Source organism: Echiichthys vipera (assembly GCF_963691815.1).
Source record: "Echiichthys vipera genome assembly, chromosome: 12".
Lineage (NCBI taxonomy): Eukaryota > Metazoa > Chordata > Actinopteri > Perciformes > Trachinidae > Echiichthys > Echiichthys vipera.
Genome location: NC_139837.1, coordinates 10123599 through 10151050, shown reverse-complemented (window position 1 = coordinate 10151050; position 27452 = coordinate 10123599). Strand labels below are relative to the sequence as shown.

Below are 27452 nucleotides of genomic sequence, written 5' to 3'. Positions count from 1 at the left end.
GGAAAATATTTTTCTTTTGGTTCAGCGCTATTTTACTGTCAAAAACCTCTTTATTTACTTATACATTATGTTGAATCTATGTCATGTAAAGATAAAAACTCTAAATTATTAGCTGTACACAGTGGCAAACATGTAATCTGTTGGATCACTGTATCAGAAAACTTGACGAAATAGCCTGAGTAATGGTAACAACCTCTCAACCTGGCTACGCTAACATCGGTTGCTGATCGGATATTCAGCAAGTAACACATGTAGACATTAAGAGACATAGTTACTTACTTTAGGAAGTAAATATATCCATGATTCACATCAACCGTCAGAAACCTTTATTCAACGTATTAACATTTGTATCTCTCTATATGGTAGTTTTCATAGTTAGTGGTGGAGTCTTGCGTTCCTGTGCCGACATTCACAGGAAACTGTATTCGCAATCCAGTGTTAGGGGAGAAACATCGTCAAAGAACGTAAACTTTAAGCTACGCAGGATCAATTTCATACGTTACTACGTTCTTGAATCTTTCACTTGTAAATCATAACGAAACACAAGCGCAAACTGCGGTCGAAGCATTGCAGCCAGGGGCACTATAGCATTAAACAACCCCAAGTCAAGTCCCATAGAGCCCCATGTTATAATGCCCAACTTTACAGCAGAAATAATAAAAAGGTAAAGATACATACGATGATGATGATAGATCATGACTAAATGTATTTAATATAGTGTGCAGATGTGGCCTTCGTTAGGCCATGAACAACAAACACAAACAAATACATCAACGTCTAAAACAAATCTGGGGGTAAAACAAAGTATACAATCAGATTAGTAGAGAACATCACCTTCTGTGTGCAGAACATACATTGTTATCTTGTTTGCTGGTGGCACCATGTTTGACTGTCATTACTTCCTTAAACATTAATTTTTATAGCACCTCTGCTTCATTGGGTTGTGTACAGTGGACAGTAACAGGGAAGGGGGGAGGGACAGAGATAGAGCAGCTAATGTGATTTCAGAAGCTAGATCCACACCCAAAGTATTACATCTGCAGAGTATGAGACTTCATTTATAAACTGTTGCCATTACTTTGGAAAAGCTAGCGATGCTCACTTAATGTAACAATAGCTATAAGTCTGTCCCGATATGTGTGAAGTGAAAAAAAGCTGGATCGTTTAATTTGTTTCACTGGTTCCAAGCCTCATAAATCCAAAGAAGCTTATAGAGGTTATAAAGATCATGCAGGGTCACAAAAAGGAAAACAACCGCTGAATTCACAACATTATATTGCTTAACACAAACATTAAATTTGATCCTTAATCCTTATTATGAACACGTGCACTCAAGGTCCCATACTATAAAAAGTGAGATTTCCATGTCTTCATTTATATTTATTAAAAAGCAAGTCAAGGTGCTTTATAAATACTGTGAAAGTATCAAAAAACTCAATTCCAGAGAAATACACACACCAATTCAGAAACTCTTTAAACGAGCCGTCAGGACCATATAGGTTGGTTTGGTTAGGTAGATATCGGTAGGTTCTATAGCTAGAAAGTGCCCATACAGTGCCCTTAAAGTCATTCCCCGGGTGCAATGATGGTGCGATGCAGAGAGCACTGACCTGGACCTGGAAGACCATCAGAGCAGAGTGGGATTTTCACGAGGGGGTTTAAAGATATAATCCGTAAGATTTTCATCTATGTCTATATATGTCTATATCTATATCTATCAAGGACTGAGCTAAAACAATGGTGATTGATCGTATGACCCACTATTGAGAGTGCTTCTTTCTTTCTACTCTTTGCCGAGTATTCCAATCTGCGTGTCTGTGGCGACACCCCCTCCCTATATGTAAATACGCTACCATGTTAGTGACGCTGCTGACAACGGTCGGTCTGCTGGTGGATCTTGTCACTGCCGGTTATGCTGCGATTAAAGCAATTCTTACCTTTCTGGCATATAAGTCCCACCCTCTTCCCCCTGCCTGACCTCAGTCGCTCCCTCCTGCTCTGACGTGCGCTTTGAGAAATTGAGCTAACGCTAATCTTCCTTGCGGAAATAACATTGTATTACAGAACTATAGTAACTGTTAACTGATAGCATCTGGATGCTGTCAGTTATCACCTGTAATGCTACGTTCTTGGGGTAGGTAAACTAAAAGTACCTGTCCAGCAGAAACTGCGTGACCATCTCCGGATCATTTTGCAGAAGGTGAAAATCATCATATTTTATACTGACATTCTCCGAAATAATTACTGACATGGCGCATTCGGACAGGACTAAAACCTCAGGTAAAAGTGACCTTACCCTACATCCCCACATTAAACTAATCCTGTCAGTAGAGAGGTAAATTTGTGTCAATAAAAAAAAAAAGTCAACATAAATAGTGACCGTAAACGTGACATGATGGAGGGCTCTGAAAGAACAGGTTCACAGGTTACAATTACATCTTACCACCAAAGAGGCCGCTAAAAACAAAGGATCTCAATTCTTATGGATTATTATTTTAAGAGACAGGCACTAAAATGGAACGTATGAGTCAGAGGATAAAACCCAGGCCCCCAGGAACCATGCCGGACTATGAAGCCTAGTGGCCAAACAGTGGCATTGCAACTACTCGGTCCGTCAAAAAGACTTATATGGCGAAATAGACGTCTGTAAATCTGTGTGTAAATCTGTAAATCTGAGTGTCAACCTGGCAGAATGACTTGCTTCACTATCAGAATTTGATCCATTCAGTCAGATAACATATGAAATTCTAGAAGAGCCGCATGATTAAATAATTTAATCCCCATTCAAGCGGCTGAAGCTCTAAACCGGAAGTACCCGGCTCGGCTGGCGGAATTTTCTAGTGTGCCTGCTCTATAGGCCACACAACGCGGAAGCACTGCCGATCATCCAGGTATTGTTAGATGAGGCAGTTTAACTTTATGGCTTCATGCGCCACTGATCAGCTTTCATAGGAATGAACAAGGGCTCTGCCTCCAACACTAGATCCAATTCTCTTTACACATCCATGGTGAATACAGGTACATGCAGACAAAAAGTAGAAAAATAAGGTGTTTTTCAGTAGAACAGTTGCCAAAATACAAGTATGGACGTGAAGGTGAGCATAATATATCCTCTTTAAATAATGAACTCCCTCTTTTGGCCCTAAATCGGAAAATTAACGAGTAAAACTTCTTATTTATTCAAGACATTAGGCAGCTCCAGACTGAAAAACACTGTAAATATGCAGTATGTTACAAAAATATTCGTCTGATCAAAATCAGAAGAAGAATCAGTGTCAGAGTCCGCCTTGCAACAACTGGAGCACAGAAATATTGACATGGTTAATTGGTGCTGACACATTGCAAGAAGTATGGGAGTGACACACGGGGTCCCGGGGAAACCATAACAGTAGCTCACATATTATAGCGTAGATAAGACAGGCTGCATGACGGCAGACTAAACATAAATACTCTGTAGGTATACATTCAGAGCCGAGGAATCTTTCCACTGCGGCAGCACGACAAAGTTGGTAACATCCTATGTTCAAAGTGAAGCAGAGCTGATACTCGGCAAAAGATTCAACACAGATGGTAAAACTACAGCCGCACTCATTTACAGACCGACTAGCTGGTACCTGTCTCACCGCTGACACATGCAGCATAGAAATGTCACTAAAATACTGCGTGGTGTTACCAATATATGCAAATATGCAACAGTAGCAGCAAAAACAAAGGCAGCATGAGAGATAATCAGTCTTAAGTCCTCATCTAAACTACACCCAGTCTGACCAATGCCTGCTGGCCCTGGGGATTGTGCTGGAGTTTTAATCCACTTAAAAGCAGAGGACCTCTGCTGCTGTTTCCAAGGGGCTTGACCCATGTTTCATGCGTGCACACACATGCACGGGAAACAATCACGCATGCAGCACTATGCACAAATTCAGTCACTTGCCTTAAACAGGTTTTTAAAAAAACACACAAACAGTATTAAGGTGTGTACACAAATTTCACGTATTAATCTATGCACCGATCTAAAAGGCAGTCTGAGATGTGTTGATAATTCAATTTATAACGTCAGGTTGAGCAGCCAAGTCCGGTCAGATCTTTGAATTGTCTTATCCCAGGAACAGGATGAAAACTCTAATTTAAAGGAGGCTGATGGATTGCCGAGGCACAACCTAACGTTGACTGGATTTATTGAAGAGGGGTCAACTGTAATTCCACCACTGTTCAATTCCACTTTCTACTGTAGGTCGTTTACAGTGTGTGTGTGTGTGTGTGAGTGTGTGTGTGTGTGAGGAAGAGAGAGATGGAGCTCTAAGCTCTCAATCTTTAATATCACAAGAATTTAAAAAGGAATTTGCTCTCCTTATATACTCCGCTGCACTATCACAACTGCAAAAAAATATATAAACAACACACACAACATTGTTCCTATTAAATAACTGATGATTTAAGGTTTTTTTCAGCAATAGAAAATATTTTTGGTCATGTCTAAATGCTTTATTTTGTGCCACGGACACAATGTCATACTTTTTTCTTTTCTTGCACCAACGTTTGTCGTTATCTAATTTGAAATGTACTAATTCCTTATTCTTGCGGAGGGAGGGCGAACCACTGACTTGAACAGCTGCTTCATGACCCAAAAAACTGTCAGTCTTTCCCTGGAATAAATTGTGGAATATACCAACTTTGGGTACAGGGGGGAGCTGGAAACGTGCATTTCTGGGCAAGCGTGCGTCACGAGCAAATGCGTGCGTTTTATCCGCACCGCGCACCGTATCGTAACATTTTACGCTTCGGCTCTTCAAAGGTGGGTGGTTTAAAGCGTCACAACGGGCACATCTGAGGGGTGGTTTGGAGATCACCTCACCCGTGTTTCGGCGTCGTGTTTCTGGAGGACCCATAGTAGAATCAATTCAGCGAGAGGGGAGCTTGAAACCGTCCACTCATGCTTTCCTCCGAGTCTGAGAGAAACACAGTTGAAGTGAACACACAGAGCAGTCGGCCGCTCTACATGCACACAACAGGCAGGCTCCGATCACCAACGAAAAACAACAGCAGTCCCTGCATATCATTAAAATACTACTCTACGAGACACTATGCAAATATCTCTGTAATATCTAATATGTCACTGCAGGACTGATGGAGGAATTTCACCATGAGAGAAGTATTGGTCACTGTGAACTCACCATACAGTGCTGCAGACACTATATTAATGGCCAAATACATTTTTAACAGTTGGTTTATATTCTGTCAACTACATATAGCATTTTAGATATGTTATCTGTTATGAATCCTTTCATTTTCAGGGTTTTAATGTTATTTATTATTTACTCCCATTCATCTCTCGCAGATGTTATGAATGCAAATGATACTTTAACCTTCATCAGGCAGAAGCGACTCATGATATGATGCTGGAGATGAGGTGAGCTCGTGCACGCATACCTGTGTGCGTGTATGTGCCATAAAGGTCCCTATGTTCAAATGAAACTTTATTCTTATTAGATAGAAAAAATAAGTTAGCATCAGTGGTCCGAACGTGGGCAATGTCACGCAGAGCTGCAAAGATTAATCGATTAATCAGTTAGTTGTCAACTATTCAATTAATCGCCAACTATTTTTTTTGGTTTGAGTCTTTTTTTCGGATTCCAGCTTCTTAACTGTGAATATTTTCTGGTTTCTTCTATGACAGTAAATTGAATGAGTTGCCGACAAAACGAGACATTGGGGGACGTCGTCTTGGGCTTCGGGAAACACTGATCGACATTTTTTTTCCCCCGCGACAACATTTTATTTACCAAACAACTAATCGATTAACCGAGTACAGAATTGACGGATTAATCAACCATGAAAATAGTCCTTAGTTGCGGCCCGAGTGCCACATAACTGTTTGTCCTCTAGTCTTAAATAGTGTGCACACCTGCTTTTAAAACATATATGCAACGGTAGATTTGCTGATCGCATACACACAGCCTCCCACTCATCTTGCTCACATACATTCACCCGTCTGTCTTCTGCTGCTCTTCGCTGATCAGCTCCACTGGTAACTCACAGTTAATCCAGGGCAGCAACAGCTCTGAGGGTGAAAAGAAACTCTTGACCTGCACCTGCTGGGTGCTGCACAGCATATATAAGTAAAAAAACACTGCATATGAATGAGAAAGTTAAGTCCAACAATTCCTGGAAAAACAAAGGTAGAAAATGTGTGGGCCACAGAGCAGAAATCCGGCATTATTTAGGGTCAGATTAGAGAAAGCGGTCTGACCTTTTAACCACCATCGTGCTGTAACACCTGCTGCAGGCATCTGGATGATCAGCTGATGTAAACCAAAGGGGTTTGATGCAAAGTGATTGTTTGCCGCTCGTCCTGACAGTGTGTGTCTATGTCAGATGAAAATTAGGGTACAGTATTTGCATGCATGTACAGTACTCGCGCAAGCTCATTTGAATGTTTGCGCGTGCCTCGCCGAGGGGTGTGTTTTTCACGCCACCAGCCCCGCTCACCAATGTCACCTTCATGGGTGGCTCCATCGTAGGAGCATCCTTGAGAATGTAACAGATTAGCTTTGCAGGCAGGGATGTTGATGAGGTCATCACTTCCCAAGGTCACACCTACACAAACCCAGCTATAGGCCCACTGGCGTTAAAGCCACCCCACCTCTTCAGATCCTATAGAGGCTTCGACTCTACCTCATGCCTGCCTGCCGATCTGAATAAGGCAGAATAAGCTATATCCAACAGGATAAGCCTTATTGTAATATTCAGGCTTCCTTCACCCTGCACAGAGTTGGAAAAGAGCGGACAGCTCTGTTACAACACACTGTACGTCACTTACAGTATTTCTAAGCTCCTATAGACTTTTTAATCCTTACACGCAAATTTCAGCATGCTGCATAGGTGCAAGCTGTGTTAGGCAATGATTTATGATCAGAGCAGCTTTTTTAGATTCTCTAACCTCTTGCGTTCACATGACATACAAAAAATAAAGTAAGCAAAGAGAAGCTGAGCTCCTATAGCACTTTCAGGTCTCAGTCACAATTTTTTGTATCTGCCCGTATGCTGGTGTAACTGCACAACAGTAAAGTAATGACAGTTTACATGATAAACATGAGGAATTAAGCAAAAGTAGTCAATAAAGTTATTTTATAGCGTCAGCCTTTCTCATCTTTTCTGCTCGATCTGAGGTAATATTCCCTCCTCCAGCAGCTCCTCTCGGGGGTTCTGCAACTGTTCAGTATTAATGCAGCGAGCACGCAAAAGATGGACTTGTACAACAGCTGCATGTGCATGTGTACTAATTTTCCTTCACTGATTCTCTATGGAAGGCAAACCTCCCTGCTGTACAGTGCTCCATCTCTTTCTGTATTCCTCTCCCCCTCACGAGACAATGAAGGCATTGAGGCAAATCTGTATCCACAGCCTGTGAATAAGAGACAGCCAGCTTTGTTTTGCACACACACATATGCATGTGACGGATAAAAAAAACACACAAAATGTGTTTGTGTACAGACGTATTTGTGTATCCATGTGTGCGAGATGCCTGCGTCATGCGTTTGCCATGTGAGTCACTTGCTCTTGCGTAGGGCTTTAAGTAACAAGCAAGAGCCCTGGACTCCCTCGTCTGTCTCTGCTCTCGCTCTCCGGGGCCCCCTGAACGCACAACGGGAGCTCTGCTGCCTCCTCCTCTGCCACCGCTTCATCTCTGCTCGTCGCCCAACAGGTTGCTCTGTCAATAATGAATGCTCACAATGCGATGTATGTCCAAGAGTTTGAAATCTGAGATGCATCCAAATTGAGACAATCATGGGACCACACTCATCTGCCTGTCTAAATATTCCAGAAAAGCAAACAAACATACATGAACATTGTTCCTTCTTCTGTCAGAAATCTCAAAGTGTATTTGAATAATTGCTCCGTCCAGAACTTCCTTCATTGGTGGCCTGCCAGGATGTTTGCAGGTGGGCCCTGGAGGAGACAGAGGGCAGCAGTGCAGAGAGAGAGATAAGTAAACACACAAGTGACGTCTGCGGTGGATGACTGGCACTTTAGAGACTCCAGCACCTTGTCTTTCTTCAGCACTGTTGGAATAAAGGTTGCTGTTAATGCGTCGTTGCTAGTTCTAATTATTCTCTAAAACATAATATATAATATAAGAATATTCTTTATCCAAACAGGACACAGCTATTTTGGTAATGTGTGTCCAGATGTGAACAGATTTAGAGCCCATACGCCTTTACTTTGTTAGTTTAGGGTGCCTTTACATGGCAAAACAACAACCATTAACAACATTTCTATGTTGCTGTGTGCAGCTGTTTTTGGACGTATCCCACCATCTAGTGGTGGTGCATATGTTGTTACATATTAGGGCTACACACTTGGAGTGGATGCATCCTAATAATTGAGATCACAAGAGGTCAGTAAAAACACATTTGCTTGCATTGAGGAACATATGGCGCAGAAATCCACATTTGATTAACTTTATTTTAGAAACACAAAATAAGATGTCGAATGCACACACCCCCCCCCCCCCTCGAATTACAATAAAAATTGGCAGCTTTGGGTGGAACTATATTGGCACAAAATAAAGTGAACACAAGAAAAGAGCTAATTTACACAGACAGAGGTAGAGATACAACAGAGAGATGAACTAGAAGTTAGGACACTGACGACCATTCACTTTGTAAGAAACAAATACAATGTAACACTAGGAGATTCAAAGAGCTAAAGAATAGCCATATTTAATTAAATAGTACCATCATTCGAGATTACATCTGTTGGTAGATGGAATGCATTTATATGGTGCCTTTCTACCTTTAGCACTTTACAATTATCATTTAACATTTCACACACACACACACGAGCACACACACGGTGGCAGAGCTGCCATGCAAGGGGCTGGACTGCCCATCAGAAGCAACTTGGGGCTCAGTGTCTAGCTCAAGGACACTTCGACTTGCAGAGAGGAAGAGGCAGAGATTGAACCGCCAACCTTGTGATCAAAAGGACGACCCTCTCCACTTCCTGAGCCACAGCTGCCCTGTAGCACCTTGTTCATTGCGAGGTCACTGTCATGCTACCAGTTTTTTTTGTGTGTGTATCACTTGTCCCCCTAGTAGATGGTAGAAATATTCTTCCTCTTCAACGTTTCCATACAAACTTGTAGTACTCCGCGGGGCGATACAAATGAGATCCATGAGAGCCGTGGGTGTACGAGGAGTTTTCATCATGGAATGTTTTTATTGAATGCACTTAACCCTCGCTTGAAAAGCAGCACCACTTCCAAAACCGGATTCAACACTTGAGATTTCAACAGATTTCGTCCTCATCCTCATGTTGCTCCGTCCTCCTCTTCCTCTTGTTCTGGCAAGCTGCCGGGACAGGGCTCCATGGTAACAGCAACGCCCATGCCGCTACGGCCAACAGGCATGTCGCTGACGCACGTCCATTCGTTCCTCTCTGGACAGTAACACTCGATACTGGACAGGAAGCCGTGCTGGTTAAAGCCTCCTGAATGGAACAAACACACACACACACAGACACACACACACACACACACACACACACGTTTAATGGAGCTGTTAATAAACCAATTAGGGAACTGTTCAATGATTCGGACTTTAAGCAATTAATATAATGAGGAGTAAATTATTGTACTTTTACTTTTTGATCTACGATTTCTTCACGATCTGACGTTTCATTTGCCTGCTGCTCATCTGTTTACTCTTAACATTTGAACCATGCTTTACTCTATTTAATTGAACAACACAGAGTCATTGAGCCTCATTGAGCCTCCTGACCCAACGTTCTATTAATTAATCAGATTTATCTGACTGCTTAACGAGTCTGTATTGTATTATTATTGCTTCTACATACATAAACATCATCTAAAAGTCTTCTTAGGCTCACCCGCACCAGAACTGCAAGTCTCATGACATAAACAAGAGATATTAAAGGTTTTTCGAGTATAGACTGATAACCAAATTCATAATAATAAAACACAAGTGTCTGCCGTAGTGGCTGCACGCCACAAAAATGAGAAGCTATAAAGGGCTTAGATGAATGAAACTGCTCATGTACTTATTAGTGAGGGGACACAAAAGGCCAGACTCGAGGCAATCAATAGTAATCAATACAAGTTTCATCAACAACTGCATTTTAAAATACCTTTGGAGCAACACACACATTATGTATTAATTTTTTTTAATTGTAATAAAAAAGGGAAAATTTAAAGCAATATCATAAAATTAACTAACAAAAATATAAAAATAGAAAAAATATAAATAAACTAATAATTGCCTTTTAAAAAGCGCCCAATGAGCCCGATGAAGCGAAACACACAGTGACCTTATTAGTGTGACTAAAAAATCATTAATCTTATATTTTTGTGATTGTGCGATCACCACCACCAACAGCTGTGGTTGATTCATTTTCTTCATTGTCTTGCGGTTGTGAGTACCTCTAGCTCTGCAGTACATGTTGTGTTTAACTGGTGTATCAACTTTCTTTTTTATTGATTAGTGATGTAACTGACCGAGGACAAAGATGCGTCCCTGGTGGACTGTGACGCCGTGTGCACTGCGGCAGTACTGCATGGAGGCCCTGGGCTCCCATTGGTTCCTGGCTATATTGTAACGCTCCACAGAACACAGCTGGCTCCGCCCATCATACCCTCCTACTGCATACAGGTGAGAGTTCAGACACACCAATCCTGCAAAGACAGACAGAAGGAATAGTTAGACGATTAGGAAAAATGCTGAGAGTGTGATGAGAAGATCAGTGCTCTGTCTCGTAAATGTACATCAGGAACAGGTGAATGGCTAGCTTAGCATCAAAACTAAAAAATGGCAACTTCTCCGAAATAAGCTTATTCACTTTCTTGCTGAAGGTTAGATGAGATGTTTGAAACCACACTCATATCTGCCCGTTAAATATGAAGCTACATTCAAGAGTTGTTAGCTTAGCTTAGCATAAAGACTGGAGGTAGGGGGAAACAGCTAGCCTTGCTCTGTCTGAAGGTAGCAGAACTTTCTAGGGTCATCCCCATGTTACCTATGTTTTGGGGAAAAGTCTATGTTCTACAGTATGTATGTTGTATGTTCCCCGGTCGCATAAGCCTATGCTTTCTCTGATTTAATTCATCATTTTGACAGGGTTAGGGGTTGCGGTTAGGGTCAGGGTTACGGGGTAGTGTTCGGGTCTACATAGACCTATTTGCTGTTAAATTCAGCACTGATTGTTGAAAAAATAACAGACCGGGGAACAAAGGACCCTTTCTGTGAAAAGCGAGGAGCATAGGACCTTAATCTGCCTACCTGCAGACTAATCAATACATAGTATCCCGGTAGCATACAAAGCGGGGAACATTGGACCTTTTTTTCACAAAAGGGCCCCATGGGTCCTGGTCACATACAAAGTGGGGAACATAGGACCCGGGGAACCAGCAGACTAATCAATACATAGTAACTCATTTGTTTAATCTGATTGGCTCTCGTAAAGACAGGATTACACACACACACTCACCCAATCCACTGCGTATAGTGTTCATGGGTGCCAGCTGGTGCCAGGTGTTAGTGTCAGGCTGGTATTTCTCAGCAGTGTTCCAGCGGTTCTGCCCATCGTATCCTCCCACCACATACAGAGCCCCCCCACACGCCGCCACTCCAGCACCCAGACGAGCCACCGACATCGGGCAAACAAAGGACCAGCGATTAGACTCTGGATCCCACCTGCAAATCATACAGCAGTTGTGTGAGTGTATGCAGTCAATGTGATAATCTCTTGACAGTTCCTAATGTCATTACACCTACACACATTAGTCAATTAAAATAATCAAAAAGTAGCAGTGCTGTAAAACTTTAAATGATTCAGAGGCCAGCAGCTGTGAGAAGCTACCTTCTAAATCTACAAGAGCCAGTCAACTTTAAGTGGATTAGGTTAAGCTGGCAACCATGTTTGGCAACTATTGACAAGCTTTATTTGAAGCCAAAGAGGTTGTAACACCACGGAAAGCAGAGAGTCCACATGTTTTTGTAGAACAACAGACCTCCCTGAATACTGAAGTGTTCACTCAAGTTTTTAAGCTCTTTGAAAAAAAAGAGTTTAAAGAAATAGTTTGACTTTTTTTCCAGAGAAGCTTTTCACTTTCTTGCCGTGAGTAAGATGCGAAGATTGATATCACACTCATAGTGTCTGCCCGTTAACAGCCAGGAGACCGTTAGCTTAGCATAGAGAGTGGAGGTAGAGAAAACAGCTAGCTTTGCTCAGTCGGAAGGTTTAAAAAACATCTGTTTGCCAGCACCTCTAAAGCTCAACAATTAACACATACCTCTTGTTTGTTTAATCCGTACAAAAACAGAACTATAAAAATGACACATTGTGGTTTTAATGGGTGATTTGCCTGACTATTTCTTGGCAGGGTGCTGTTATTTAACCGCAATGAAAATACAACGTGACATTTTTAGACCTTTTTGTATAGATTAGATAAACAAAATATGCCGTGCAAGCTTTTTTAACCTTGGGACTGAGTCAAGCTTGCTGTTTTGGCTTTGGTCTTTATGCTAAGCTATTCTAAGTCATACGGAAGCCCACAGGAAAATTCATTAAAATGATAATTTAAACATGAAAATTAAAATGTAACAAACAGCAAACGACATTTTCACTTTCATTTTCATTTTTAATTGTGACTTAAATAATCCCCAAAGCAATTTCAGTCAAAAACAACTGGAATTGGTTATTTGTCTAGGAAGACGTTTCACCTCTCATCCAAGAGGCTTCATCAGTTGATGAACTGTAACTGATGAGGTGAAACGTCTTCCTAGACAAATAACCAAGTCCAGTTGTTTTTGACTGAAATTGCTCTGGGGATAACGATGACCTGGACAAATGAGAACATTCACAGGCTGACTTAAATAATGTTTGCACCAATGGAAAATTAGGCTACATTGTTTACATTACATTTTAATTTACACATTTGGATTAACATTTGAGTATTGTCCACTGTGAGCAGGCTACAACTTTGAAAACTAAATGTCAAACAGCTTTTACATTTTTATTTTAATATGGTTATACAACGCCCAATGAAAATGCTATTTTTCATTGTGAAAATGCTAATTGGATAGCTGCATTTTAATTTGAACTCAAATAACCTACATATGTGAAAAAATTATAACGCTATTGTGGAATTTCAGTCTAAATTTTTACAGTTTACATTATTATCCTAATAAAGTCCCCTATGGGTTTCCATGCTACCCACCTCCTTACTGTAGCCTCAATTTTAAATGACAGATATGACAGTGATATTAATCTTATCGTTTAACTGAAAGCAAATAAGTGTATCTAAGTGTAAATAAGTGTATCTCCCAACATGTTGACAATACTGTTAACAATGTAAATGTAAATGCAAAGAATGTGAGATATATGAAGAAAGGACTCATGATGAGGCAAGTTGGACCGCCTGTTCTCTGGTTAATGATTAAATCAGCTCTCAGCAGTGGGTGTATTCCAGCTGAAAAATGTTGATAGGAGGGTGCCTTATATGACATCACCTGCCCTCAAACATTGGCAAAGTGCCCTTGAGAAAAGCACTAAATACAAGTCACTTCTTGAGTCGATGTGCTGACACTGACCCTGTTCTCTGAACCCTGAAATTACTACACACGGCGAGGCAAATTCCGACGATAAGTAAAAATACGTAATCTCAATTTAGCACACTTGAACAAGGAGGTAGAGCTCCCAGTTGAATCGTTTACATGCTGCTCGGATTCATCTGGGAAGCATCCCCAGGAGCAGAGCCCTTTTCTGACAACCATTGTCGCTATAAATGCTCTCCTTTGATGCGTTTTCACATTTAATTTTCATTTCAATAGATGCAAAAACTTCCAAGTGGCGTCTGAGGAGCTCTAATTATTCTCATGTACCCCGCATTGTTTAGAAATCAATACCCTTCTATATAAAAAGTGGACTGAGGTTACATTTGAAGCACACTTCACAAAAAAGCTAATAGTATCAAAAGAATCCTCATCATTTGGCTCGACCTGAGTTGACTGATTTGAAACAGCATTAAAACTCCTCCCTGCTCTGCGGCGGCAGCAACACAGATGTAAAGCATTCCTCACTAGATCGACATTCCTGGGAGATGTGTCTCAACATGTTTTAAAAGAGCCCATGTTGTTTAATTAGGCTGAGAGGAATACCTGCAAACTCCTTGACGGCTCTTTAGGTTGAATGGCAACTATTCATTTAATCTCTCTCATGCCATTATCCATACTTACGCTGAGGTAAATGCACTTTATCTGCGTAAGGGGAAGGAATCCGCGCTCATTACATTCATCCTAGTAAATAAGATGTCATTAAAATCAAATTACTTGTCGAGTGCCTAATTAAAGAAATAAATCCTCGCACACGTCTCACCTCTCCACCGTGTTGTGATGTGCGGAACCCTGGGAGCCTCCGACAGCATAGATGCAGCCGTCCACCACGCCCACCCCGACCCTGTTCCTGGGGATGTTGAGGGAGGCCCGCTGGCTCCACTGGTTGGACATTGGGTTGTAGCAGCACAGGGAGCTGGACTCTGTGTTGTTTTGAAGCGACATGTTTCTGCCTCCAACCTGAACAGAGATTATGTTGATCTCTTATACTTGTCATAGCAAACATACGTCCATTCAGGACTGACAGGTGGAAGAAGAAAAGTGAGAAAAAGAAAGTGGGTAAAGTAATTACACTGTGAAATATCAGAATACACAGAAATATGGCAGGACAGTGGCACAACACTAAACCAGTGTTTCAATTTCCAGTTTTGTGTTTCTCATGTCTTATTTTTGTTTTTATAATGGCATTTTATTAGTCTTATCAGACAACTAGTGCAACTTACAGTGTAGAGCAGTCCAAATAGCGCACAGGCCCCCAGACCACTGTATGCAGACCCCATGTCAGTCAGTTTTAGCCACACATTCCTCCTGGGATCATAAGCCTCCATGGAGGCCAGTGAGTGCTGCCGATATCTGAACGGACACAAGGAAACGGTGAGTTTTGCACTAAAATGTTCTCTTGATTTTAAACGCATTCTTTAAAAAGCACATTTAGTACACAGCAGAGAAGGACCCATGAGAAAAGGGCACTGGCTTATTATTCTAATAAAAGTATGCATGCACAACAGGGTTTGAAAACTAATGGTGCATTTTGGTTCATGTGAAAACCAAAACGGTTCTTTTCATGTCAGTTAAAAACACTTTTCACACCCTGTTTGTATCTGTGCTTTTATTGCAGCAGTATGCCAAATTACTTAAATTAATGATGCTGCTTTTTACTGGTAAAAAACAAACTCAAATAAAAAAACAAAACAAATCAAGCATCACAATCCATATGAAATCATAATGCTACTTTTAAGCTTTCCACTTTGGTAAAAACCCCACCTGTGCCTTATGACAGAGGAAATTAGGTCAACATGCAGTATGCCACTATAAATCAAGGGCTTACAAAATAGCAGGTCACCTCTGTAGGGAAGACAGAGTAGACGACCTCCTATCGGCCACTGGGTGGCAGACTAACACACTTTCTAGATCCATGAGGTGCTTTTATGTTTCGTCTCACAAGTGGACATCTATGCTGTGAACACAGCTCACTGATTTACATATATGCCATAAAGTGTGAGCAGTGAAGTCCAGCACAAAGTGTTCTCATAATCAGTTTTTGATTATCAACGTCAGAGAAATATGTCTTACAATAAGTATGCAACTGGCAATGCATTGCAGAACAAAGCAATGCTGTTGAGGAAACTATATGAGATAAGTACCCCCCGGCCACATAGATGAGTTGAGTTCCGCGGTTAGGTGCAGGAGGTAGCTTCCTCAGTGTCATATCCTGGAAGATTTTAGACAGGAAGTCCTTACAGGAATTGGCCTGGGGTTGAAAGAAAGTGCAGACAATGACAACTAGTAAAGTGAGGGTAACTATTGAAACTCATGACATGTCTTCCTCATCTATCCATTCATTTCCATAACCAGAAAACATAAAAGCAACGCTGTCTTTTTACCTTGCTGAGGATGGGGCAGGAGAGGAGCTGGTTCTTTAGGAACTTAGGAGGCAGGGCGTAGATATGAACCGCATTCAGGAGGGCATGCAGGTACTGAGACCTACCCTCCATATCCCAGCGGACCCAGTCTGTGCAGGCCTTATACACCTGACATGGATTCATTCACACATGTTAAGTTGGACTGTCCAGATTTCTTGGGGTAGACTTTGACTTTAGAGCACAAATTTAAAATTTGAATGATTCAGATACGATCTGCTGTAAGTTTCCTTGACTTCTACCCTTTCTGTGAGCTGCCCAAGCCCCGTGTCTCTAATTAATGATTTAGCTGTCAGTCACAACAACAGACATGCACAATCAAAACAAAGGACGCTTTCACTAATAGAATTCAACAACAAATACATTATATGAGTTGAAAACAGGGTTTCAGCAAAAAGGTGGAACATAAAATGATTGCAATATGTTGAATGAGTTCATTTAATGCCACACACACCTCAGACTCACAGAGCACCTTGAGACTGTCCTGGCTGATGAGCTCCAGCAGCTGGCAGTGAGAGAGGCTGAAGAACTCATCTTCTTTGGTCACCTAAGAAGGGAGGGACACAAGAGCATGGTCAGATAAAAGGCATCTGACAACTGAATATGCACATTTTAGTACTTTTTCGGATTGGATTTGATTTTTCAGTGATTAATGTGAGCTGGTAGGAAGGTCTTAGAGCCACGAATTACAGAAAAGAGACAGATGGGAGCATTCCCACACTTAAAAAAAGATAGCTTCCATTATTTTAAAAAAACGACAGGGAAAATGAAAACCTGTGCAATGTATTGGCACAAAGTACTGATGCTGTGATGTAACCGAAAATGACCTGACCTTGGTTCAGGCGACCGTTTAAACACCGCAGCTGTACTGATCCGACAGTAATCATATCACATGCGCACAGCAAGATACAAACAGAATATTAACCAATTGGATTTACCAAGGCGTGACGAATTAGCTATGCACTGAAAATGCAAAGAAACTGCAATGTTCTGTAGCTTCTTTGGTGATTTATTGCCTGCTTTGTGGGGTCAATCAACATCTACAAGATCTACAGACAGAATGAAGAGTGCCTCGGCTTTGCTGCTGACCCTCTGCCTGTCAGGGGCTTTGGTTCAGGCAGAGTTGGCCTCACAGTCTGACATCAGTGCTGAGCTGGGAGCACAGAGAGCTACAGTGGAGGAGCTAAGGTTGATGGAGAACAGACTGGCAGCAAGAGAAAGCAAAGTGCAATCTCAGTAGAACTCAGTTGAGGGTTTAAGAGCAGAGCTGGATGTTACAAAGACGGAGTTACTTCACTACAGAGAGCAAGTGGAGGAGATGGACAAGAGATGGCTGCTCACAATGGTGAATAATATAAAATTACACAATAACAAAAATTATCACTCATCTTGTGAGGGAAAAATGGGTCGCTAGCAAACGACCTATGTTTGTTTTAAAGTTAAATAGTTGGACATTTTATTTTTCAGCGGTCATAAAGTTGCAGTCGATTCTCCTTCACCAAAAAATCCACAACTATCACCTGGTGTGAGAGAAAACTTGAAGGGATGATAAACAAAGTGCTTCTCTTGTCGATTTTGGTGAAAATCACTTCAACATTTTCAGTGGTTTCCTTCTTTTTCCCATGTGTGAACAACATGGCAGGAGTGTGTTACTGAAAAACACATCCACTTTGATCCACACTTATACTGTGTGGCACACTGGCTTAACATACAGAAAGAGCACAATGGAGAATAAAATAAGCTTCCATGAAAACCTGTGTCGACTTTATTTCTAAGGATAACTTGTGTTTGCGCTTGCTGTATTTTGCACGTCACCTCATTAAAGTGCGTATTGATATACTCTCGACTCCGCTGGTGCAGCTCCGTGCAGCCGATCTCCTCAGCAAAGCGGGCGATGCCGATGACATTAGCGGGCTCCAGGTGCTTAGTGAGGAAATCGCAGCATGCCTTGGCCACATCCTCCATCTGATACCTTGCAAAAAAGAACAGCAAACGAAAGAAAATTGTATTACATTTTCTAAATTCTCAAAGTATAATTCAAATGTTATTTTGATGTATTTAACCAGTAAATCCTGAGACGTGAAAAAAAGAGTGTCCGAATAAATACATTAAGTGTGTGTGCTGATGTTTAAATACTGCATGTTTACCTCATAGCAGCCAAAAGAACGTGCAACACACACTTCTCTCCCACTGTGATGTTGGAGGTGTAGGCAAAGTCGATAAGTCTTCCCACCACCTGAGGGCAGACGTCACGCAGGGTGACCTCCGAGGCGTGACACTCTTTGAAGCTGCTGGTGAACATGGCTCTGAAGTAAGGGCTACAGGAGGCCAGCACCACCTTGTGCACCTGAAAAGGGACATGTAATTGATTTTACAGAAACACTGCATTCACTAGACTTGGCCAATGACTGGAAAGGACTGCATACTGTATCAGTAATGTAAATTATACTGTAAATTGTGAAGAATTACGCTTTATGTTGCAGGCTTTAATCAAAAAAGTTACCAAAACACTATTTATTGACGTATTCAGTTGTATGTTGAATGTTGCTCTATACTGTGCTAGTAAGTTTTTGCATTTTTACAGAAACTTTTTGAAGGGATTGTTTGGATCTTTTGAAGTCTTGTTGTATAAAGCATTTATCCATAGTCAGTGTATTACCTACAGTAGATGGCGGACGGCACGCCCCCAGTTGGGAGAAACAGACAGGAGTACCAACACAGAACTAATGTATTTCAGCCAATAAAAAAAACAGGCCCACCTAAAAAATATAACAAAAAACATCTATATAAGTGTACACTATTATTTTCACTGATTTATGTTGCCATTCTGCAATCCTTTCTGATGGCAACCTGAAGCCATCTCCATCTTTGCTGTCTTCAAAGCCACCAGATCCCTTTGACAAAAACAGTCATTTTACCTTGCAGAACACAGCAGTTGCTGGTCTACCGCTTCCTCGAATGGTTACTCTGTTTGGTTATTGTGTGACTTTGGTGGTTTAAAAGGGTTAGGAGCTAATAAAATTAACAAACAAATGAACTGATCGAGGCAGCAGTACGTCAGAAACTCCCGTGCTCTGCAAGGTAAAATGACTTTTTGTCAAAGGAGTCTGGTGACTTTAGAGATGGCAAAGAACGGCCTCAGTTCCCCCGTTGGAAAGTGCTATCTAGAGGTAAAGAGATGAAAATATTCTAGCACAAACCTTAAACAGATATTGAGTTTTTTAGGTGGATAAATAACATTTTGCTGTGAGGCCCCGTCCACAGCAGTACATGCCTACAGACAGCAATCTACTGGTAATACACCACTATGGATAACTACCTCATACAATGCCACTTCCAAAGATCCAAACTATCCCTTTAATTGAATAGATGAGTTCGTCATTCAGTTGGGTGTCTCACCTTGAAGTCCACTGTCCTTTCCTTGTATGTGACATGTAGCACCAGGTCACACAACATCTCGTGCCTTCTGAATTCCTCCATGACCTCGAGGGATCTGGAGGCGTGGGTCTCGACCGTGTAGTCAAGATACCCAGACCCATCCATCGAGGGAACCGCGATAGCCGAGAAATCAGAGTCACGTGTGAGACGTTTCTTCCTCATGGGGCAATGCATTCTGGGGGAGAGGTCCTCCAGATTTTTTTGAGGAACTACCTGTTCAGTCTTACGGCCTTGTACAGTTCAGAGTTTTTAGTTCTTATCCCATCGGGGTCAGACTTTCAACAGGGGAAATTCCTTTGGTTTTTGAAGCTCCGGTGAGCAGATGTCCTTAGTTCCTCCATTTTGCCTCAAATTTGACACGAAAGTCTAATCAGTGAGTAGACATTTCCCAATTAATTATGGTTGTGAACAGTGAAATGGTACTATCCATTGGTGATCCCGGCTAAGGCCAGCAGGCAGAGCAAGCAGTCCAGAGAAAAATCCAGTTGTCACATTAAATATGTTCCCCTCATGTGTTTCTCTGCACGGGTAAACAAACTTGCAGACTGATGGTGAACATAATACTCCCTCATCCACAGATCCAGGCTCCAACATGACTGACAGCCTTTGAATTAGGACCAGAAAGTTGCCAAAGCACGAATTAAACCATGATCATTAAATCGCAGTTGGTCCATTTTTTATTTTGAAAGTGATCCATTCTGACATTTCAGAGGGCCTTCTGCCTTTTAGTGTTCAACAGGAAAAAAAGGGGAAGTGGTTGGCAAATGTGTGTAATTGCACAATCGGGCGCAACCTGGCAGGGATTTCTTTTACCCCATCTGTTGTGATGCTTATCCTGCGAACACAGAACAAGAAACAGATTCAGTTTTTAGAGGTTTGAAAAGAAGCTTATGGAATCAAAATCTTGTGCAGAAATTATGTTTTATGTATATGAATGTGTGGGTGTGTGACTGTGTGAGCGTCACACACTCACAGTTTCACTTCCTCGCAGAGTCGCAGCCGAAAAAGAAAAGACATTCTGTTGAACGGCTTTATGCCACAGCTTAACCCCGAGGAAATGGTCAGGATTTATTCAGGAAAATATTCAGAGTATAATATTCTCATTTACATGTTTGAAATAGATCATGTTGAATTAATGCTCTGCCATTTTTACGTCATTTCTAAAGATAAGATATAAGTTAAAGGGAAGCTCTACGTTATAGTCTGAACTCAGCAAAATGTTACCTCTTCGGAATGACACTTTAAAACACTGAATGGCATTTTTAACATCCTCATTTGACAGGGTATGTACATAGCATTTATTATTATACCAGAAACATTTTATCAAGACAAGATCACAGTGGGACTGCAACAATTAGTCAATTGATTGAAAAAGAATTTGCAGCTACAATATTTTGATAATAGAATAACCATTCAAGTCACATTTAAGCTAAAACACCAACCATTTGATGGCGCTAATCTCTCAAATGTGAGGATATCCTCTTACATTGAAGTATACTGAATCGTTTTTTTGAGTTTTGGATTATAAGTCGGACGAAACAAGACATTTGATGACGTCAACGTTTGCTCTAAGACAATGTGATGGGCAGTTTTCATTATCTTAGAGACCAAACCGTAAATCGACTCATCAAGAAAACAGGTGTAAGATTCATAGATAAAGAAAATGATCAATAATTACAGTTTACATCACAGGACCTCAAAGAGCGGGTCCAGCCTTTCAAAAATAAGACTTATAATTTGTTAATCGGGACCAGTTAAAACTTTCGTTTCCTTCCTCGCCTCTTCGAAAAGCTCACAACAAAATGCTGTTGGTAGTCACACTCAAACTGAGTGAGTCACAGAGGAGTGACTGAGACTCTGCAGACAGCAGCCGGATGATAACCATATCCAGAACACACATTCACTCTATTTAAAGCAACACAAGGAATGAATGAATTCCTACCAGACTCCAGGAGCTGTCGCTGACCAACCACTGCACTGTTTCCCTACATTCACTTCTATGTTCCTACTTATCTTCTGTTCCTATTTTCTGAACTAAAGAAATAAAACCACTCCCTTATTTCAAAGCATGGCTGGTGTCATCTCTGTGATGACTGGAACCTGTTTGACCGTCTATATAAACTTAGTAAATGTCAAGAACCCACAGATAGCAATTACCTGTCTCTGACGCAATGAAAAAGCAGTGAATTAAACAAACAACTCGTATTGTGACATGTCTGACTGAATCTGAAGGATTGCATATCTGCATTCATTGTTGATAATTCTAAAATAAAAAAATATAAAATTAAGAACTGAAAATGAGTTCAGACATGTTTTTGACAGTTTCATTAAAAGACATTTATCATTCCACTCAGGCACCTGTAGAAGACGTGATGTAATTACTGTATATGGATATATATGGTGTACTTGTCTCTAGCAAAGCACAAATTAAAAGTTTTTAATATACCCCTTAAAACCCCCTCAGTACAAGTGACACACTCTCAACAGTTAGCATAAGCCCTTGTGCACACATGAAATTACAGACATTACCCAGAGGAGCTGTGTGTGAGAACCTAAATGTCGGAAATAGATGGATCAGACATCAAAACTTTCCAGCAAACTAGCATAAAAGTCTGTGTGATGCCTGATTGAGCCCAATGGCCGTGTTGTTGGCGTTTCCATCATGCGGCTCGCACGAAACCAGAAGAAAACAAACATCAGAGGGTGAAGAAGAGGGGCGATTTACCCAAGAATCCAAGCCCCCACCACAGCGACTTCCTGGTTGAGCCAATAAGGAAGTGCCAAAAATTGCAGTTCTCTGAGTGTCCACTAGGGGCAGGTTTTATAATAGAGCAGTTTCTTATTGACCCCCATGTTAAACAGGCTGTTTTCAGAGCATAATTAAACCTGTTTAAGGCCTGGTACAAAAAACATTCTAGTTTGTGTGTTAAGGTCATATCTCTATGACAACGCAGAAGGGGGTGAATTATTTTTTACCAGGCTAGTTTTTTATTTTATTGGAGGTTAAAGTTTATGAATAATTACGTGCGTGTCCTTTTGAGTGACAGCTAGCTGCTGGCACTCACTTCTCCTCGGAGGTAAACGTCAGCTAGATGAACGTATCTCCCTCCCCCCTACGTCAAATCAATGCCCTTTTTTGGTAAGAGGAAATGAGGCGGAGTGAAAGTCTGACAAGATGACGACTCCCATAGTTGAGTACAATAGGATCGAGTTGAGAAAACGGACCTCGACGGAGATGCTAAGTCCATTTTTTATACAGTCTATGAAAGATACCAACGGAAATGTCTTACTGGAAAGACAACAAAATTCAGGAACTTCTGTCAAAGAACGGCAAGAGAATTGGTTATTTATGACCAAACTATGAACCGGCTACGTGATTGTGGTGTTAATCTGGGCCATGCTTGGTGCATGGGGGTGGTTGTGGCTCTGAGGAAGAGTGGGTAATTCTCCATTCGAGAGATCGGCCGTTCGATGCCCGATCTCTCCTCCGGTCTGCTTGTTGAAGTGTACTTGGGCAGGACAGTGAACCCCAAATTACTCCCTGTGCTGCACATGGATGTGTGAATTGTTTTCCACTTTGCAAGCACTGATGTTTCATGGCTCTGATTGGTTGTAGGTCTATCCAGTTGCATCTAGAAGCATTTTGGTCGACACTATTGTTAACGCCCCTTGGAAATCAAAAATTAACTGAGAGAGCGCAGATTAATAAGCTGGTGATACCAAGGTAAACACATTCACGATAAGGATCCTTGAATTTGGTTAGAAAATAACTGAATATATGTTATACGTATGTGAAATTGTTGAAAAATGAACTTGTCAGTGCTCTATAATACAGACATTACGCAAACATACTGTATCTTTGGCATTTGTTTACTGCAACTCGATTCAGCCACATTATACTGAAGGAAGAAACGGCAAGCTTTTACATTGAAGAGGACCTATAAGCAACCTTTAAGCACGAGGCCTCACATGATCGAGAGGCACCTATAAATGTGATGGTCAGACACGCAGTCGCCAGCATCATTTGTCAGTGTTTCTGTTACACACTCTAGATTAGTGATAAAGATCAACAAATGATTTGTCTTACACTCGTTTCTTATTATTATGTTCTCAGTTTGAAATATTTTATTATATTTAATTGCAATTTCTGAGAATTACCGACACGTTTTTACACTACAAAGTTTAGCTTGTAGAATGCCTCTCTTTGCACACCACAGCAAAGTAACCTGGAGCATATTCCGCAGACATGAACTATCTACATTCCTCAGTGTCAACTCGCAGCCACAGCTCAAGGCAGAACAAATCAGCTACTGAGCTGGAGAGCAAGAAAAGACTTCTGCTGAAGCACATTGAGTTTACGCCTGTCGCATGAAATGTGCTACATAAAAAAAAACCCGACTTGACTTTGCCGTTTGCTACATTTGATATATTAGCTACAGTGCAGTAGAAGATCCTAGAATCAATAACAGCAGATCCATTTTTAGCATGAAAGAGACAAACCCTGCTGTCCCCTTGAGAACCACAGCAATTAGTGCAGCAGCTGACGGTTGGGTGTTCATTTTATAACCGTCGTTTGTTTTCCGTAACACCAGTATCTATCAGATACTGTATTTTACTGCACACAAGAAGGCTATTGCTGGTTTGGACTGAGGGAGTTCAGCTCTGCAGAGTTGCACAATCAAATCTGTTCCCCTCACCTCTCGCCCTACAGTCAGTCGGCCTGTTTGCTGGTCATATGACCAACAGTGTGAGACGGAAAAGGGAGCGAGAGAGATTTTGAGTGCAGCATAGTGGACGAGGGAGAGGAAAAACAATGTGGGAGATGGCAAGAGTGGCATGACTTTACATTTCACTGAAGGAAGATTTACAAAGGGGGAGAGGGAGTGAGAGAACGGAAGTGAGAGTCATTAATACAACAGAGCTCAGTTTTCCATAAAGGGCCATTGTGCTTGGATATATCAGCCTGTCCTACTCTCCTGATCAGGCTTTAAGGGGGTTAACAGTGAATTACTGTGTAAACACAGTGCGTAGAGCTTGGCTACTATTACTATATAAAGCGTTGCTCAAGCCTGCAAGAGCACTGCGAGGACACGACACGAGTTCTCACCACTTTATTGATTTCATCTATCACTGCTTGTTTGACCAAGGTCCTGACTGTTAGCACTGTAGGAGGTGGGACTGTTTGGTTTTGTCACATTAGTTTTCTTTGAATGGCTGTTTGGAAGTGAGAATAAGACCATGCAGATTACCGGGGCTTCATTGATACTGAAAATGTGTCTTTCATTCAGTTGGTGTATGTTTCCAGGAAGATGTGTGGCGCTCAACCAGAGGAAATTTGTACTTTTGAGACACTAAAAAGAACAGGATTATAGAAGAAAATCATTCTAACGTGTCAGTTTTGGCATCAAAACTGTCTGTTTTTCATAAATCACAGGCCTGGCTTAGCCCAGAATTTATAAGAAATAACAAGAGAGGCAGAGAGCGGGAGGGTTAACCATTTACAGACTGTTTCTGTTGGCAGATGGTACAGTGCATCTGTCTGGGACACGTCAGCCTGTGCAGTCAGCGTTTAACCTGAACATACAACATACTACAGGACTTTGTATGAAGAAGGGAAGACGTTCTTAACCTTTGACAACATGTTTTCTAAAACTGCTGAGCTGTATTGACCGCACGTCTTTTGCAATGTTTCCTAACAGCAGATCTGACACAAGCTCTTCTGCCATGTCATCTTCCAGCTGCCCTGACGGGGTCAAAGTTTGCTGATGACATGTGCTGTTTTTTTAAACATCATATACGAGGAATATAGGATGATATAGTTGTTGATATTGAGGGAATTAAAAAGTTAAAAAGCCTACTCAGAAGACATCTGATGGTCAGCATCTTCAACCAAGTGCTGCACCCTAAATAACTTAAATAACACCCTAGAATGTTGACTTTAAAATGCCCCACGCTGCTTCCTGACCACAAACGCACCATATTAGAAATAATAAACAGTCACTGCACAGAGCTGCTGAACAGATGTGTTGTTGTTTTGACGCATGCAATGCAACAAAGACAATACTGGAATATTCTCATTGCACCGTGTTGTACTCATGAATATTTTCAATGCAGATTCACCTGCCACTCATTTCTCCCATTTCCATAACCCAAGCTGGCTTCACCTGATTGGTCAGATCAACAGTTTGAAGTCTACTATGATAGAAGAAACAAGAGCCAGTGCATTTATTTTTGCTTTGAAAAAAATAAAGATGATGTAAATCTGTCAATCAGCTGAGTAACTGATGAATCGACTGATTGTTTCAGCTTCAGTGTCTTTGTGAAGGTATTTCATCCTCTTCCTTGACGATGAGTGATACTGGATGAGGCTATATTTTCCAACAGGATGTCTATCGTATAAAGAACTGAAACAATGATTCAATTATTTTAAAAAAAATGCTGATTAACTACTTTTCTCTGTCTAAAAAAGACGATAAACTGAATCTTTCTGGGTTTTGGATTGTTGGTCAGACACAAATATGGGCAAGGTAAAGCATCATTTTAACGTTTAGTTGATTATATCAATTGCCAGAGATTAATTTTCTGACCATATTATGTATTGACTAGTTGTTTGGGCTGTTTGAGAAACTTAATAAATTCCTTTTTACTCATTTGTGTGAATGACGGCGCGTGAACACAACAGTTGAAAGTTTCAATTCCCCTTTACGAGTCTGCGCACGAGGCTACCGTAACAAACGGAGTGGTCGACCACTGAAGTAAAACAAACTACCGGATATCTCTGCGTGTCCGTGCCCGCACAAACACACAGCTGTTACCGCGACACGGTAACAAGTAGCCCGCTGTGTCACGAGCGCTGCTGGGAGAAAGCGCGACCGACCCCGTCTGAACACCGTGATTTCTCCACAGGGCGCGTCCACTCTCCCCGCAAGAAACCGACACTTTTGAGCCTAAAAGAGCCGCACAGTCACTCACCTAGTGGCAGCTGTTGAACTCCGTATCACATGAGAACAACACAGAAATTCACTTCGGGGAGTTTCCGCGCGACTTGTCCGACCCGAGGAGGTCTTTCCCGGCCCCGGTGTCGCTGGCTGAAGATGTCCGTCCTATCCGGGAACTTGGCAGATGTGCAGCTCTTTACATTGAAGGGCTCCAAATGTGTGGAGCTGTGAGTGCCGCCGCCGCCGCCGCCGCTGCTGCTCTGCGTCGCCGCGGGCACTCTTCCAAAAGGACTGCCGCTACCGCTGCGGCGTCAGGGAGGAATTTATGCATCAACATGACTCTGCAACTTCTGGAGCAGCCCTACACTGCACACACAGCACGGGCAGTACGCATGTACAGAGACCCGCAGGGCAACATGTCAGGAGAGGCATTCCTCAAACTGAAAGCGAAGCTCGGCCAGTGCATGACACATGTAGGAATTATTATTGGGCTATAACTGCACAGATAGATACACACTACTAAAGGCGCACTACAGCACGATAATATCTAAAAACACACACACACACACACACACACACACACACACACACACACACAGGAAGTTTGATGATTCATGGAGAAAATGATAAAACAAACTCTGGATCTACCCCTTTCATTTCTGCCCTGATTAATAATCTTGGCTGATAGTGATATCCATGTTATCTTTTATATAATCACATGTAAGATAACATCCAATAAAAAAGAACTTCCTGAAGGAAATTCTTGTGCCAGAGATTGCTAGAAAAGTATAACACCATCAATAACTATAGTGAGATATGTAAAGTGCAGGCTATATGGAGTTGTTAACACCAGTGCTGGATAATAACAATAAAAGTACTGCTGATACTGATGTATTAAAAAGTAATATTGCACATGCTGTGAAGAAAGAATTAGATAATTTATCAACTTCTGAAACTATATCCCATGTGAAAGTTATGAGATCAGACCCATATAGGAAGATTATTCAGCAAACAGCACCATTGAGTAT

The 27452-nt window shown here is 41.5% G+C and overlaps 1 protein-coding gene across 2 annotated transcripts; it reads right to left on the bottom strand.

The window, feature by feature from the left end:
- Window positions 1–8536: 8536 nt before the first annotated feature.
- On the bottom strand, window positions 8537–26684 carry keap1a (kelch-like ECH-associated protein 1a). Of its 2 annotated transcripts, none has more exons than XM_083924071.1 (12): window positions 26459–26684; window positions 19448–20321; window positions 18196–18395; window positions 17864–18020; window positions 16503–16595; window positions 16013–16159; window positions 15773–15879; window positions 14852–14981; window positions 14392–14588; window positions 11503–11708; window positions 10514–10690; window positions 8537–9489 (listed from the first exon to the last, which is right to left on the bottom strand). In XM_083924071.1, the coding sequence occupies exons 2-12, from the start codon at window positions 19658–19660 to the stop codon at window positions 9311–9313; spliced, it is 1806 nt and encodes a 601-aa protein (XP_083780197.1). In that variant the 5' UTR covers window positions 19661–20321; window positions 26459–26684; the 3' UTR covers window positions 8537–9310. The 2 variants fall into 2 exon arrangements, with proteins under 2 accessions (XP_083780197.1, XP_083780198.1); XM_083924072.1 differs by lacking the exon at window positions 26459–26684 and adding an exon at window positions 21429–21502.
- Between the last annotated feature and the right edge of the window lie 768 nt (window positions 26685–27452).

Coding starts and splice junctions, on each gene's coding strand:
- keap1a (XM_083924071.1), bottom strand. CDS start 19,660: ATGCATTGCCCCATGAGGAAGAAACGTCTCACACGTGACTCTGATTTC. Junction 15,880..16,012: donor CCTGCCCCATCCTCAGCAAG/GTAAAAAGACAG, acceptor TTTCAACCCCAG/GCCAATTCCTGTAAGGACTT. Junction 11,709..14,391: donor CATCACAACACGGTGGAGAG/GTGAGACGTGTG, acceptor TATGATTTGCAG/GTGGGATCCAGAGTCTAATC.